The sequence below is a fragment of the Phyllobates terribilis genome, unplaced genomic scaffold (genome assembly GCF_046119375.1).
Source record: "Phyllobates terribilis strain yellow unplaced genomic scaffold, ASM4611937v1 Scaffold_11__3_contigs__length_659146591, whole genome shotgun sequence".
Lineage (NCBI taxonomy): Eukaryota > Metazoa > Chordata > Amphibia > Anura > Dendrobatidae > Phyllobates > Phyllobates terribilis.
Window position 1 is genome coordinate 327,999,422 of NW_027362771.1, and position 15,624 is coordinate 328,015,045.

The window sequence follows — 15,624 nt, forward strand, 5'->3', positions numbered from 1 at the left end:
TCTTTGGGAGTTCCAGCGGTTGGACATCCCTGCCAGCCCACTGAAATAAAAAAAAATAATCATTTATCCTGTAGATAGGTGAATGTTTACCGGACATCCCCTTTTTAATGTGTTTAAATGTATAATAAAGTAAGTTACAATTCTTTCATTAAAACATTAAAAGATTTGCAGAAAGAGTCAGATCTAAATTTTCTTTTATTTAAGGATATTGAAGACTTGGATCATTATGACATGAAGGAGGAAGAGCCAGTGGATGGCAAGAAGTCAGAGGATGAAGGCATTGAAAAAGAAAACCTTGCCATCTTAGAGAAGATTCGAAAGAATCAAAGACAGGACCACCTTAATGTGAGTGAATAAGGTTTTGACAGTTTGGGGTTACATTTATAGGAAAGTAGGAATCTTTACATGGATATTAAACATACTCTGAACGACCATTTTATCATAGACCCTCATCTAGTAGGGTGTTAGCCCAGACCTTGCCTTCAGCAATTCATAGTGACATAGAATCCACTAGATGTTGAAATGGTTCTACAGCTGTAATTTGTTCGACTGCGCTACTTCTGTTTGTCAGAATGATTCTTGATGACATCCTCTGACCCATCTTGTCAAATTTTGTCCACAAAATATCCAAGAGGAAAAAGTATAGCATTCACCAATTAGTTGTTTTGATTAGTGTGAATGTATCTGGCTCTGATTGCAGAGAGTAGTGTCGGTAACTCTGAACTTTGTCCACAACACCTTTTTGTTTGGATGTTCTCCCTCGATCACACTTCCTCTGTATATTTTGCCAACCTTGTAGTGTTAGATCATGCAATGGTTTATAATTTGAAATACTGATCCTGACTATTCTCAGACCTATGACCGTTCTTTAAGTTACTCAGTCCTCAAACTACACAGCTCAAAAAAAAATAAAGGGAACACTAAAATACCATATCCTAGATATCACTGAATGAAATATTCCAGTTGTAAATCTTTATTCATTACATAGTGGAATGCATTGAGAACAATAAAACATAATTTTGATTTACATTGATCATTTTTAATATCCATGGAGGTCTGGATTTGGAATGATACTCAGAATCAAATTACAGGCTGATCCAACTTCAGTGGATCAGACTGTCTCCTGGTATCGGCTCCATGCTCTGGACACTGACACTGACAGAGGCAGCTACCCTTCTTGCCACAGCTCACATTGATGTCCCACCCTGGATGAGCTTCACTACCTGTGCAACTTCTATGGGCTGTACTGTAGACACTGCCTCATGCTATTGTACCTCTAGGGGTGCGAGTAATGACAAAATGCAAAAGTGACCAAAACAGCCAAAAAGGATGAGAACAGAGAAATGGTCTGTGGTCACCATCTGCAGAACTACTCCTTTTTTATAGTGCTTGTGAATCATTTTCTCCTGCTGTTGTTCAAATGGAACAGAGAACAGGTAGAAATGATTGTCTTGCTAATTGCCTATCAGTGTTGCTCTTTAACTGGACAGGTTGTTTTCACAGAAGTGTGATTGACTTGGAGTTGCATTGTGTTTAAGTGTTCCCTTTATTTTTTGAGTAATGTATACATGTATATTCACAAACTATGCTCTCCTTACTTAACGCTGCTCTCTGGTTTCGCTTTTATTTTCCATGCAGGGAAGCTCCAATATAGTAAAAAAAAAGTAGTCTCTCATAAAATGGTCCTTTGGTGTAAGTTGGCTGAAGAGTCTGTTCTTGCTAGTGTTTGGTTTTCTTACCGTTTTCTCCTATAAAAACCCAGATTTTTTATTTTTTTTGCCCACTTTATCCTCCCCGGACCACTTTCTAATAATCCTAGTACCTGCTATTCAGTGTGATACCGGATCTGCTCCCCCCTCCCTTGTAGGATGCGTCACAGATGAGGGGCCTCCTCCTGACCTCTAGCACCAGCCAACCCCCTGATAACATCTCCTGCCACTTATTCCGAGATCAGGGAATTTAATGATTCATTTTTATTTTTTTTTTAGTGCAATCTGTGGTTTCCCAATGTTTTCTTAAATTAAAAGTAATGTCACAGATCGGTGATTGTTGTTCTTTAAAGTGTGTGTTTAACTAAAAATGTAACAAGCTTGTTTTTCTTTCCGGCATTAGGGTGCAGTTTCTGGCTCCGTACAAGCATCTGACCGTCTTATGAAAGAGCTCAGGGATATATACAGGTCACAGAGTTATAAAACAGGTCTGTTGATTGTATATGAATTATCCTTCTTTACGTAAATGGAGGCTGGCCTACCTTCTTGTCAATGAAAAAATACCATTTTAAACTTTTTTTTTTTGCCCCCTTTTCTATTTTAAAATGAGAACCATACCTTTTTGGTTGTTGCCTGTGTTAGACTTGATCATTTCTAGTTATCTGTCTTCTTGACATAATGAAGTCAAGTATAAACTGTAAATTTCAACTCCTTGGCCTATTTTTCCTAATTTCAGATTTTTGGTGAATTTGAGTAGACTGTCATTTAGTTTTGTTTCCCCCCCCCCCCCACTGTATTTTATGTATGAACTAATCTAGCAATACTGTGGAACAGCGACATAGGTGACTGTTCTCACCCCAGCCAAAAATCAGAATATCTTATTAGGAGCTGTAGCTTTTCATGGCAGCTGTCTGTTTGGACGTCAGCTTTTTTTTTCGTCTGCCTATGAGCCTCTTCAGACGAGCATTTTATACGACCATGGACTACGCATACACCCATTTTCCACATGGACCAACGGTCTCCATTGGGGGGAGGGGGGGTGTCAGCATGAACTAAATGGAAGGCAATGCCTGCACTTGTCTGCTATGCGGTCAAGCAGATGTGACTGGCCCATGTTTGGTGCGGTTGTCTGAATCTGGCCTGTTTCGAACCCTGTGCTCCTATCTGTAGCCGTGTGCATGGACTCCTCCGTGCTCGGGGAAATCTCCAGGGCCGCTCTCCAACTGTTCCACATCATGATCTAGCGATGTATAACATTGGTGTTATTTGCTGACATATCTTTATTTTTTGTTTCTTTCATAGGAATTTATTCAGTGGAACTTGTAAATGACAGTCTGTACGAATGGCACGTTAAGCTGCTTAAGTAAGATCATTAGTCTGCTCCATTCTTAGTTTGCATGTCTCTGGGTAAAAATATAAACTCTATCAAATTTGAATGCTGGTTGTATCCTTGGTGGTGAAGAATATGTACGGGTATGGTTGCACTAATCTTTACCCAAATCTGTAGTCCAGGATATGTAATAAGTTACATCCTGCCATAGAGTAATCCATTTAATAACTTTTTTATATAGGATTCATCAAGAAGCTTTTTTTTTTTTTTTTTCTCTTTTTCTCTCTTCCAGGGTTGATCCAGACAGTCCATTACATAGTGACCTTCTGGTCTTAAAAGAGAAGGAGGGAATAGATTGCATTTTACTGAATTTTTCCTTTAAGGTAACGTATGAATAGTTGTAGGGGTGTATTGTTCTAACACCTGCCTGTGCTACACTTCTATACAAGTTCATTATCCAACAATGCAACATGAGATATAACTATATTATGGGTAAATACTTAGGTTTGTTTTTTTTTTCTGTACAATTTATTTGACATCCATTTCTTAAAGGATTATTCCCAACATTGAAAGGTGTCGCCTATTCACAGAACAGGTGATAATTTGCTTTTTGTGGGCATACAACTGCGTGCGCTCCACTCCCACCAGGTGTTGTCGGGGTCCAGTGGTCAGGCCTTTACCAATCTGTAAGTCATCATTTACCCTATGCGATGGCTTTCAATATTGGGGAAACCCTTTAATGATAGTTTCTGATAATAATGCCATGGGAAAAGCACTATAGTACAGTCATGAGAAAAAACAAAGCGCTAGAATCCTATAGTTTTATGTATCATGGTATTTTAAAAATAATCATTTGGTCCTTTAGAACGTGTTAAGATTAGGTAAAGACAACCTCAAATAATGACACTGTATACATTATCATGTATTCATCTATATTAAAAACTAGGCCAAAATACACAAACTGTGTGTGTGAAAATTAAGTACACCCAGAGAATTAATAGTTTTTAGAGGAATTAATTGACGTGGTTTTTTTTTGTTGTTGTTTTTTTTTGGTGACCATTAATCTCCCATTGTTGTTGATGAATTTTGGCCTACACTTCTGTACAACATTGCTTAAGCACAATGAAGTTTATGGACATTTGTTTATGCGCAGCTCTCCTAAAAGGGTTCTCCAAGAATGTGATCAAAATGGGCCATCACAATGTAAACTGCAACCCAGTGCAAGCTTCTCCAGATCATTACTCTTGACTTTCTTCTTTTTTTTTTTTAATTGCTTTATCACATGTCTGAATTCTCCAGACCAGCAAATTGATAAATCTTCTGCTTTTTATGGAGATGATCACAATTGATTAGCCGCAGCTGGCTTTTACTTGCTCTCTTTCTTACTGCTTTGGGGGCAGTAAGGGTTTACATCACACATTGCATCTGCGTTTTGGCCTCTCTTTTGTTTAAAGAAGTACCAAAAGCTTTTACTATTGCACCTGGAGTTGTCCCCAATAGCCGTAGTTATTATCACGGTTTCTGATATTTCTTTTTTTTTAATTGAAGACCCTACAGGTGCTACACAAACACCAATTGACTCATGGTTGTCCTCCAAATGGTTTTAAAGATTTTGTAATATGCGCTTGAAGCCTTTAAAGAAGTTGTCCACATCTCATTCATATTTGGTGTTAATTCACAAGGCTGGTAGAGATCCCCTTGACTGCGCCAACTATAGGCCCATAGCCCTCTTGAACTCGGATTTAAAAATATTTACCCGTCTCCTTGCAAATAGACTGAATGTCTGGCTTCCGCACATGATTCATAAGGATCAGGTGGGGTTTGTGCCCTTCAGGCAGGGAGGAGACAACACAATGAGGGCTGTGGACCTGGTGGATGTGGTCAATAGGAATAAGTCTCAGGCGCTTCTCAGTCTTGATGCGGAAAAGGCTTTTGATCACCTTAATTGGCCCTTTATGTTTGAGACAGTGAAGACTTTTGGGATATCGGGTGCTTTTCTAACAGCACTAAAGGTCCTTTATTCTTCCCCCACGGCGTCCATTAAACTTCCCCATTGTGTATCACCCAGTTTCTCTATAGTAAATGGTACAAGGCAAGGCTGTCCTTTATCCCCACTCTTGTTTGCCATGTGTATCGAGCCTCTAGTGGCAGCAATAAGAGTTAATCCTGACATATCGGGGGTGGAGGTAAGGGGTAAAGTATTTAAAATTTCCCTATTTGCAGACTATGTGCTGCTGACCCTCACGAATCTGCATATCACCCTCCCTAATCTTAAAGTGACACTTCGGGAATATGGCATGATCTCAGGATATAAGATTAATTCTAAAAAAACAGAGGCACTTCCGCTAAACCTTCCCCATGAAGAATTAGATCATCTTAAGCTGAATTACAAATTCCGGTGGAAGTCAGAGAGTATCAAATATCTGGGGATTAACATAACGTCAGACTATGGGACCCTGTTTGCTCATAATTTTCCGCCCCTTTTTAAAGAATTGAAGGGTCTTATGGTCAAGTGGGCCAATCTTCATATCTCATTTTTGGGGCGTATATCGGCGGTGAAAATGTCCCTTATTCCTAAACTCCACTACTATTTTGAAACTCTGCCAGTTGGGGTTCCTATGGGGGAGTTAAGGGCTCTCCATTCCAGTATAATGAAGTTTATATGGAATAATGGGAGGCATAGAATCTCCAAGCAGGTACTGATCTCGGGGAGGGAGCAGGGGGGTTATCTGTCCCGGATGTGGTTAAATACTATTGGGTGGCTCACTTGAGAAGGATTCCCTCGTGGTCATCCCTTTGGGCATATAATAAGTGGACAGAAATTGAAAAATTATGGATAGCCCCAGTTCATCCGAATTCTCTACTGTGGTCTGAGAAATCTGTTAAACTCCAAACCACTTTACTGGGCCCTATGCAATTCACTAGAGACATATGAGACACCTGTAGGAGGAGATTTCCTCTTTCTTCTAAACACTCCCCGATGATATCGTTTGTCTTTCAGCCTTTGCTCTCTCAGAGCCAAGAATCATCCATGGCTCATCCCTGGATCAAGGCGGGATTGTTTAGATTTGCGGATATAGTGGACAGAAACACTTTAGTAATACATCAGTTTGATTCTTTAAAAGAAAGTTTTAACTTCACTATCTGGGAATTCTATCAGTACATACAGATTCAGTATTTTGCAAGATCCCTGTTTGGCTCATATAAAGTGTCCATCCCCACGGCGTTTGAGAGGCTGTGCAGGAGAGGTCCCTCTACCAAGGGGTTGATCTCGGATATATATAAAATAATCAATTCACCGGTGGGTGGACCCATCTTCCAGCACCCTTATATGTGTAAGTGGGAGGGATTCCTGGGAAGGAGGCTTTCCCCTCAGACATGGCAGACAATATGGTCTAAAGCAGCTAAGACATCAATCTACCCTATACAAGGAGAACCAATATAAAATTTTAATGCATTGGTACCACACGCCAGATGTCCTGAATAAAATTAACACGCAGGTCCCGAGTATATGCTGGAGATGTGGATCATCTGTCAGCACTCTGACACATGTTTTCTGGCCCTGCAGCAAAATAGTTCCCTTTTGGGAAACCATAAGAAAACTGGTTCAGGAGGTGCTATTTACAGAGATTTCTTTGGAGCCCTCTGTTTTCCTTCTCAATGTGACCCCTGGGGGAATGGGTAGACATTCTTCCAAATTGCTCCTCCACTTGTTGACAGCAGCGAGATGCATGATTGCTCTTTGCTGGAAAAGGGACTCACCACCCTCTAGACAAGAGTACTACGCTAGGGTCTGTGATGTGAGGCGGATGGAGTCCTTGACTGCTAGTCTTAATGCAAAGATGGACCTGTTCGAGACAGTATGGGCCCCATGGGACTACTATTGGGCGCAGCATAGTGAATAATCAACTGCTTCTTGATCTTTTGTCTATATCGTTCTTCCTTTCCCTTCCTTCTCTCCGTGTTGTTTTTTTTTTTTTTTTTTTTTCTTTGTGTTTCATGGACTGTGATTTAAAATGATGTCATATCAGATATTTGAATTTGAAAGCTTTAAAGTGATCTCTAATGGGCCGGCCTGTTGGAGGCCTAAGTGTTTTCTCTGATATGAAAATGTGAATGACTTTTCTGTGTTATATGTTTGCTAAAATATGTGAAAAATTTTAATAAAAATTACAGTTAAAAAAAAAAAAAGTTGTCCACTACTTTTACATTGATGCCCCATCCGTAGGCTAGGGCATCAATGTTTGATCGGCCAGGTTCCCGCACCCGGCCCCCCATCCGATCAGCCATTATCGGTTGCGCCGGCCGGAATTACTTTCTTATGGAGCTTAGCCGTTAAGCTGTAGTGCCCGCCGCGGGGTACTGCTCTTCCGCCTCCCATTGAATTGAACAGGAGGCGACTGTGCAGTACCCTGTGGCGGCTACTACAGCTAGAGGGTCAAGTTCTGCAAGTAAGCACTTCCGGCCGGCACTGATAACTGCTGATTGGCTGGGGTCCCACACCCGGCAACCCTGCCAGGATTGGCTGGGGTCCTATGAATGGGGCATCAATGTAAAACTAGTGGACATTTTCTTTAATAACACAAGTATGTATTGGTGCGTTTTTTTTATTTTTTTTGTGCTCTTAGATCTAATATAGTGTGGTGGTGTAGTTTGTTTCCCCACATGTACCATAATTTTATATTCTTTCTGCTACAGGATAATTTTCCATTTGATCCGCCATTTGTTCGAGTGGTATCCCCTGTACTTTCTGGGGGGTGAGTATTAAAATTGAGAAGGCCTATGGTAATATTGTATAGATGTCTGTGATACAATATAGAGCTGGGCTTTCACAACAGAAGATCAGTATAACACATTTGCTCTAATGAGACAAGAGGGGATTATAGGGAGAGAAAATGGGAAGCGCAGGCTTCTAAGTGTAGTAGTTAAGAGTCCAAGGGTATATGCTCAGTATAAATCCACTTACCTATTTGGTATCCACTTACCTATTTGGTGTCTTGAGGTTCTGCATGTAAATCCAATCAGTGGATTACTCTATTCCTCTTTCCATTCAGTTTGCTGCAAAAATTTGGGAGCTGATGAGAGCACTGGACAGAGCTTTCATGGGCGATACCACTTTGTAAATGTTTTTCCCAACAATATGCGCTCCTGAAGGATGATGATGGAACTTGACATTCGGATTCAAAGATTTTTATTTCAAACTAAAATACAACCGGTTTCGACTTCTTTGAGCCTTCCTCAGGTATAATATCATGCATATAAACAGATCTATCTACACACATTGTATAGCAGATATCCCTGCTTGGCATTTTGGGTGGAGACTGAAAGATCTGTTTCTCAGATCCTCAGATATGCAGGATTTTGCACTCTGGGGAATCTAACAAAACCCATATAACAAATAACTTTTTTACAGTTTTTTTTTTTTCCTTCAAAAAAATTTTCACACAAAGTATTTCCTTTTCTAAAAACACTACAAATATAATTTTACTATATATAAAATGTCTTAATTTTATTAAACATACTAAAAGTGTGATTTCATACAAAAATGTAAAATCCTACAAACATACATTATGAAAAAATTTAAGACCCTTTCTTTCTTCAGGGGTCACGGAAATATTGAATGTTTGTGTCAATATTTCCTTGACCCTGTTGGAGCAAATACCTGAGAATTGTACTAATAGGGTACAAAAGTTAAACTGGAAAGAATCATATTGGATCTTTCCGTCTGGGTACATTATACCCAGATGGATTAAATGATATTATAGAGGGTATATGACATAAAATAAATATTGACAGGTGTGTATGTACTAAAGAGAATGAATATTCATTACTCCCCATGGGAGTGGGGCGTAGTGAATATTCATGCTCTTTTATAGCGGGCACACATGATAGCCGAGCCGCTACAGGAAGACGGCGGCTGCCACTGTGCGCACTATTAAGGAGAATGAATATTCAGTGCTCCACACACCCATGGGCATGAGGAGCAGTGAATATTCACTTAACAGTGGGCACAGTGTTGGCTGCAGCAGGCGTCTCCTGCCTTCTGTGCACCATAATGAACAGGCACGGGGTTCTTCAGCAGATCACCAGGTGTCATAACCCATCAGTGTGAAATGACGTGCTCCCCTGCCGACGCGTGTTAAATGTCGCTGACAGATGGACAGCGGGATTTAACAATTTTAACATGTTGGAGGCATATGAAGGCTGATTAAATCAGCCGTCATGTGTGGGGAAAGTCAGGGAGCTGGCATATGACGTACCAGTACTTCATATATAGGTAAGGTGTTAAAGAAATTTGATTTCTATTACTTAAACAATTTTTTTTACCTGCCAATGACCTCTCCATGGAAATAGGGTGCGATATGGATTATCACAATTTTGGAAAGACCATTCGTAGTATTTCCAACAATTTAATGTTGGTGGCTAACTAGAGTAGCATCACTGGCTGGGACAGGACGCCTTAGATGGATGAGACTGGGAGTGCACTGGCTGTACTTAGTAGAAATGTAATGTCTTCTGCTTTCTTCTAGGTATGTACTGGGTGGAGGTGCTCTGTGCATGGAGCTTCTTACAAAACAGGTAGAGACTGCATCTTGCCTAACATAACAATAAGTTATAACTGCTTTATTATAATTTCCTTTAAAAGACCCTTTTCCTCTCGATTACTATTCAGGTCCTGTATTTAACAAGAGGACCCATCCTTTTTAAGCAGCTTCCAATAGATTAGATCAAGATTTGCTGTGTGCAAAGTGAAGACCATAATTTCCCTCTTAAATGGGATTTTAAAAACTGTCTTTTTATTTAACATTTTTGTAACATTACGTTTTCTAACTTTCCTTTTCTCCTTTAGGGCTGGAGCAGTGCCTATTCAATAGAGTCTGTTATCATGCAAATCAATGCTACCCTAGTTAAAGGGAAAGCCCGTGTGCAATTTGGAGCCAATAAGGTGAGGCTTAGTGCCTGTGAGAATGGTGACATGCCATTATCAGCATTACTAACATTTGTTTTCTATTTTTCAGAATCAGTATAATCTTGCTCGAGCACAGCAATCCTACAAATCACTAGTACAGATCCACGAGAAGAATGGTATTTTCTTTACAGTAATGTATATAAAACTTTCTGAGGTATTAGATGCAAGAAAACAGAGTAGAAAACTTATAGGTTATGTGGCTGGTACCAATGATTAACAGGAGTCTGAACCAAAGTATAATGTAGAAATGTTTTATGAGGCATAATAAAGCTTAAAGACGTATTAATGCCTTACCAATATCTGCCATACATGTACGCCGCAAGTCTGTAGTGGGTGTATGGGGTAGGGTAATGGGTGTGTTACAGCCAGAACCTGCCTCTAACAACCACGGGTGGCACACTGCACCACCCGCGACTTTGTTAACTTGTTAAAGGGACCCTGTCGGCACAGAATGACTGTTCAAACTAAATCCTGCCACTAGGCGCTCCACGGTGGGGGCCAATCATTTAAATACACGTTTCCACCATCTTGTTTGCCCTCAATCTCCACCTCCCTCTTTGACAGCTCTGGCTTCATAGAGCCAGAAAATGTTGGAGATACTTGGTTTAAACAGTCATTCTTTGACATTCCTTCTTTAATTGCCTCTGTCGATCTGACAGCTGGGGGGTGCATCATTCAATGCGACCATCTGCACACCCGTGTCTTCAACAGATGCTCTGCTGTCAGGGAGTCTGTTGAAGGCCTCCATGCTTGTTGACATTACTGGCCGGGTTTCAAAGGAGACCATGATTTTCACTATATGCAACAAATACTGTGATATTGCTGTATATAGTACAAGCGATCAGACGATCGTAGGTTAAAGTCCCCTGGCGGGATTAATGCAATAAAAAGTGGGAGAAAAAAAGTTAAAATCACTTCCCTTTTCCCCCATTAAAAATAAAAATTAAATGCACGTGGTACCGCAGCGTTCAGAAAGTCTAATCCATCAAAATATAAAAATAACCCAATTGTTGTAAACGGAAAAATTAAGCGCCAAAACTACTTTTTTTTTTTTTGCTTCAATACCACAAAAAAAATGCTGCAGCAAGCTATCAAACGGTTATATCCATCCTAAAAAGGATCAATAAAAAAACTTCATTTCGTCCCACAGCTCCATCAACCGAAAAATGAAAACTTAATGGGTCTCTGGAAATGGTGACACAACCAAAAAATAGAAATTGGCCAGGTCTGGAAGGGGTTAAAGCCAAAAAACTAGATTTGGGATAAAAATTGGTCAATGGGGTTCCATCTGATGGAATGCTTTCTGAATGCTAAAATTTTGTCTTGTACTTATGCTATAGACTAGTAACATTGTATAGGCCTGTTTAGAAGTACAGTGCTGTGCAGTAAATTCCATATTTCTTTTCTTTTTGTATATAGGCTGGTACACTCCTCCGAAAGAAGATGGGTAACTTGAACCGAACCTGGACCAAGATTTAAACCATTTTGTTTTTCTATTTCTTTCCAAAACAGATCCGATATTGCCCTTTTTTTTTTGGTCCTCTGTACAGAATGTTAGTTTATTAGATAAAGAACTGTCAGACCTGACCTGTATATTAGACCAAGTCTGCATCTCTGGCAACGAGAGCAGCTGCCTCTCCTGAAGAGGCCACTCCAAATATTTTAACGCCCTATTTAAAGAAGATATAGCTTAGTTACATCATTCCACTTTTATTAGACTGTTGTAAATTGTTTTCACTTCGTTCATGTGTTTTTTTTTGTTTTTTTTTATGTTTGTTTGCAGAATGTTCTCTGCAAAATAAACTGCTTTGTATAGTTTCATTTAAAGCCAAACAAATGTTTGCTACTATTAAAATTATAAGAATACAGTTTTTAAGAAGTTGTTGCAGCAGGTGACTTGTACCCGGGCTACAGTCAGATATCAGAGAAAATTGTATCATTGCCAAATGTGTTGTGGGTAGAATAACTTAACTTAAAAGGCTATTAGATAGAAATATCTAAATGGCTTGATAAAATGTCAGCTTGGGGGCTTTTTTTTCCCCTTTTAGGATCGGGGAAGATTATTTAACTGCAGTGACTTTCAAAAATGTTAAGGATTTTGCAGTTGTTTGCTTATTCTGGTTGAAGGACATTTTACTAGTCTGTATCTAAAATGTCTGATGTACATTTGCAACAAACCCATATGTTATACTATAGTTACAGTGGTTCTTTGTCATCCTCTTCCAGTTTCTAAATAGGGTAACAACCCAGTCTAAACCCTAAGCTACATTGGTAGCACGAAATGGCGCAGTAACTACTGTAATCACATGGATTCAGCCGCCTGCCTTTATCAATTTTAGTCTGTGCATTGTTTCCAAATTGCAGTATGACCACCCGCCCCGAAATAGTTCCTAGGACGTGCATCTAGATCATTGCAGCGAACTACCCCTGTAACTTACACCTTGGATTGCTTAGTCTATTGGATACAATTTCAGTAGTGTCATGGGTATATTTTTTCCCCTCTGCCGCACCTTCTTTCTTCTGGTACTTGCTTAATACCCATTTGACTATAGAGCTATATCTGATGCTGTAGAAGCAAACCAATGTTTAAGAGTATTAATTTTGTTTTGTTTTTTTAACGGGTTGTTGCAATGCTATAGGTTTTTGGGTTTTTTTTTTATTCAACGTGAATGGCACATAATCAAGACTCTGAATAGGCAAGAGACTGTACAGTTTTGTGTAAAGAGGGTAAGCAGGAGACCTTGTTCGGGATGACCTACAGCTCTATAGACATTGTAAACTTTGACCTGAGATATCGGCCCACATTCATTTTATTTCTGTTTTCTCCTCGCCAAATGACTTTTAGTTTGTAAGTAGACATTACTTTTGTATAGTAAGGGTTAAAGGTGGGGTTCGCTTGATTGGTTGCCTTTTTGTGTTTTTAATGGGGTGAATCTGTGCATTCTGATAAAGGAAATGGCATTTATTTGGACTCTCGTAAAGTTTTCGATACTTAGTTTCAGGGAAGACACATTTTTCTCTAATAGTCTCTGACATTTCAAATATCAAACTGTGAATAGAGCCATACAAAGTTTACTCAGATCTGTCTTTTCTTTCTGAAGACCTTCAACCCATTGTAACCTGTAGGTCTGGCTACTGCTGTTCCTTTGTGGGTTCCCCCCGTTTCTTTACAGATTGACCCCATTGGGCTCACTGCTGTTGTATCTTCATGTGTATTTGTTTACCTCTAACACTTGGTATGCAGAGCAAGATGGCACAAAGCTTTTGTTCTGGATCTTGTCTGAATCCCCCATAACATATATGCAATATTCTGCTATGTTGTATGTTTTGTTAATCTCCAATATGGTTTGTACTCTTGCAGGATTTGGCTAAAGATATTCCTCTCCGTAGGTGCTCCATTCTATATTTTTGCCTGTACATATGTTTTTATAAGGCCCCTCCACCAACCCCCGTTTAACATCTTTCGATGAACCTTTAGGCAAGACAAAAACCTGAAAATATTCTAAGTGGAATTGACTTTTTATAGGGTTTAGAAGGTTGCTGACTTGGCATGCTTTTGGGTTTTGTTTTTGTTTTTTTTTTTTCGTTTCATTGCAGACTTATTTGGCAATGTACAGTAATCTGTAAACTTGCATCAAGTTTATGATTAAACCATTTTAAGATATAACTTGTTGATTCTGAGTTCTCAATTATTTCCCTCTTGCCTCTGTACAGTAGACGCCTGCAGCATACATGAAATAAAATAGAACATGAAACAGCAGATATCTCTGTATTTTTGCAAATTGTTTTCTACAAATAAATGGGCTGAGGGGTAATGTAAAATCGATAAATCCTCTGTGCTGCACAACTCTGCTCCTCCACATTTGTCTATATCTTGCCCGCATGATCACTTATGGAAGTACCTGAGCTAAAGTTGGTGGTGTAAGTATATGAAACCCATAATTTATAGCCAGCGTGCTTGCCACTCATGTAAGCCAGAACAAGTGATCATCCATGCACCACTCTTATCCATGATGTGTCTGATGTAGCTCATTGCTTTGGCAGTGTCATGCCCCAAAAGTAGGATCTGCAAGAGAGAGAGCCCGCTCACCGTTATTGCTTCTATTCTTCCCGAGTATTGCAAAGGTGTCGTAGCCCAAGACGTTGGCAATCATAGTAAATGGTGAAAGATGAAAAATCTTCAGTTTTTTTATTTTTTTTATTTTAGTATTGAAACCCCTCTACATCCATATCAAATTTAAGAATAAGAACATCAATGCGATTCTGGTGCAGACTACACCCTTACTTATGTCCGTGTGCTCTAGAAATGCGTTTAAGCCCCCTACTGGGTGAACTAGATCGTTATCAGCAATAAGAAGACCCGTGATCAGGTTATACAGGGTGATTCACTCTCTATACTTTACCTGGAAAAATTGCTGTAACTTCTAAAAGACAGTCGACCATACTGAAAATTGCACTGCTCATGGGAAGTGAGTGCAATGAACCTCAGCGACGAGAAACATCCACTCGTCGGGTGTTCTCGCCATCTTGTTGCCCCGCCGGCCTTCACCACAAGATGGACTTGCTTCACGTTGGTAGTGTATATAGGGAGCTTGCATTTCACTATTGCTGAATTCCCTCTTCATTTGTTAACAATGTACAGATACAGTTTAAGGTCTTGTTTTCCAATAAGTTTTTACAAAGAAAACACACTCCTCCAAAGAGTGAGCTTCTAAAGAATTTTGGAGGTTGAAATCTGCTGTCCAAACAGTGTATTCTGTCATTGGTGAATAAGCTGGAACTTACAGGAACATTACTGGATAGGCATGATGGAGGACGTACAAAAAATGTCTGAGGTAACCCTTCAAGATGTGAGACAGCGACTTCTGGCATCTCCACGTACATTCTCAGGAGAGAGGCATGTCGTATTCCACATGTCAACGAGTGTCCAAGAAAGGTCATGTTCGCCTGTACAGAGTCACTGTACTGATTTAACAGCTCCAGATTTTTTTTCTTTTGGGGCCATTTGAAGGGTCAGGTGTAGAGTAACAAGCCACAAAGATATTACAGGCACTCAGAGAACATAGTGAGAAATTCAGGCTATGACCCCAGACGTTCTGCGGAATACATTCAACTTTATGGAACGGCTCATGCTTGAATGTGAACAGTGGACTTTTTCAACACCTGCCTTAAAACCTCAGTTTCTCCTAAAGCAAGATATGTACAGTTCGATAGTCTTTTAGAAGTTACAGCAATTTTTCTAGGTAAAGTAGCGAGTGACAAGTTTTGGGTTTTGTTTTTTTTTTTTTTCAAAATCCTTAATGCAAAATTGATTGTGGTAAAAATAAAATCTTTAAATCAGAGGCACAGCTTTATTAAGACTGGCGTGCAGGAATAATGTGTGCCAAATTTATTTAGAGGCACATGCTTAATCTGGTGCACTTTATCAGTTGTGTGAGCCTAGCCTAAAATCTTACTCCAGTTGGAGAATAGAGTAACATTTCTGGTATCAAAAATGCCACCACTTTTATGAAGTTAACAAGTGGGCGTGGCCACGTTCCATCCCAGTTCCTCCCATTTTGTCAAAGCTGCAAAAAATTTACAGAAAATGCCAAAAGTTGCGAGATTTTTGTGCA

General features: G+C 39.6%; 1 protein-coding gene across 1 annotated transcript in view; it reads left to right on the forward strand.

Moving 5' to 3' along the window:
* UBE2Q2 (ubiquitin conjugating enzyme E2 Q2) overlaps nt 1-13,676 on the forward strand; it is a 31,214-nt gene extending 17,538 nt beyond the window's left edge. Inside the window, exons 5-13 of the mRNA XM_073652654.1 lie at nt 205-345; nt 2,113-2,197; nt 3,012-3,072; nt 3,332-3,422; nt 7,738-7,796; nt 9,570-9,618; nt 9,890-9,985; nt 10,059-10,125; nt 11,429-13,676. Of these exons, the coding sequence (XP_073508755.1) occupies nt 205-345; nt 2,113-2,197; nt 3,012-3,072; nt 3,332-3,422; nt 7,738-7,796; nt 9,570-9,618; nt 9,890-9,985; nt 10,059-10,125; nt 11,429-11,460 (681 nt within the window). The 3' untranslated portion in view covers nt 11,461-13,676. The remainder of the gene's footprint in view (nt 1-204; nt 346-2,112; nt 2,198-3,011; nt 3,073-3,331; nt 3,423-7,737; nt 7,797-9,569; nt 9,619-9,889; nt 9,986-10,058; nt 10,126-11,428) is intronic.
* Nucleotides 13,677-15,624: the final 1,948 nt, after the last annotated feature.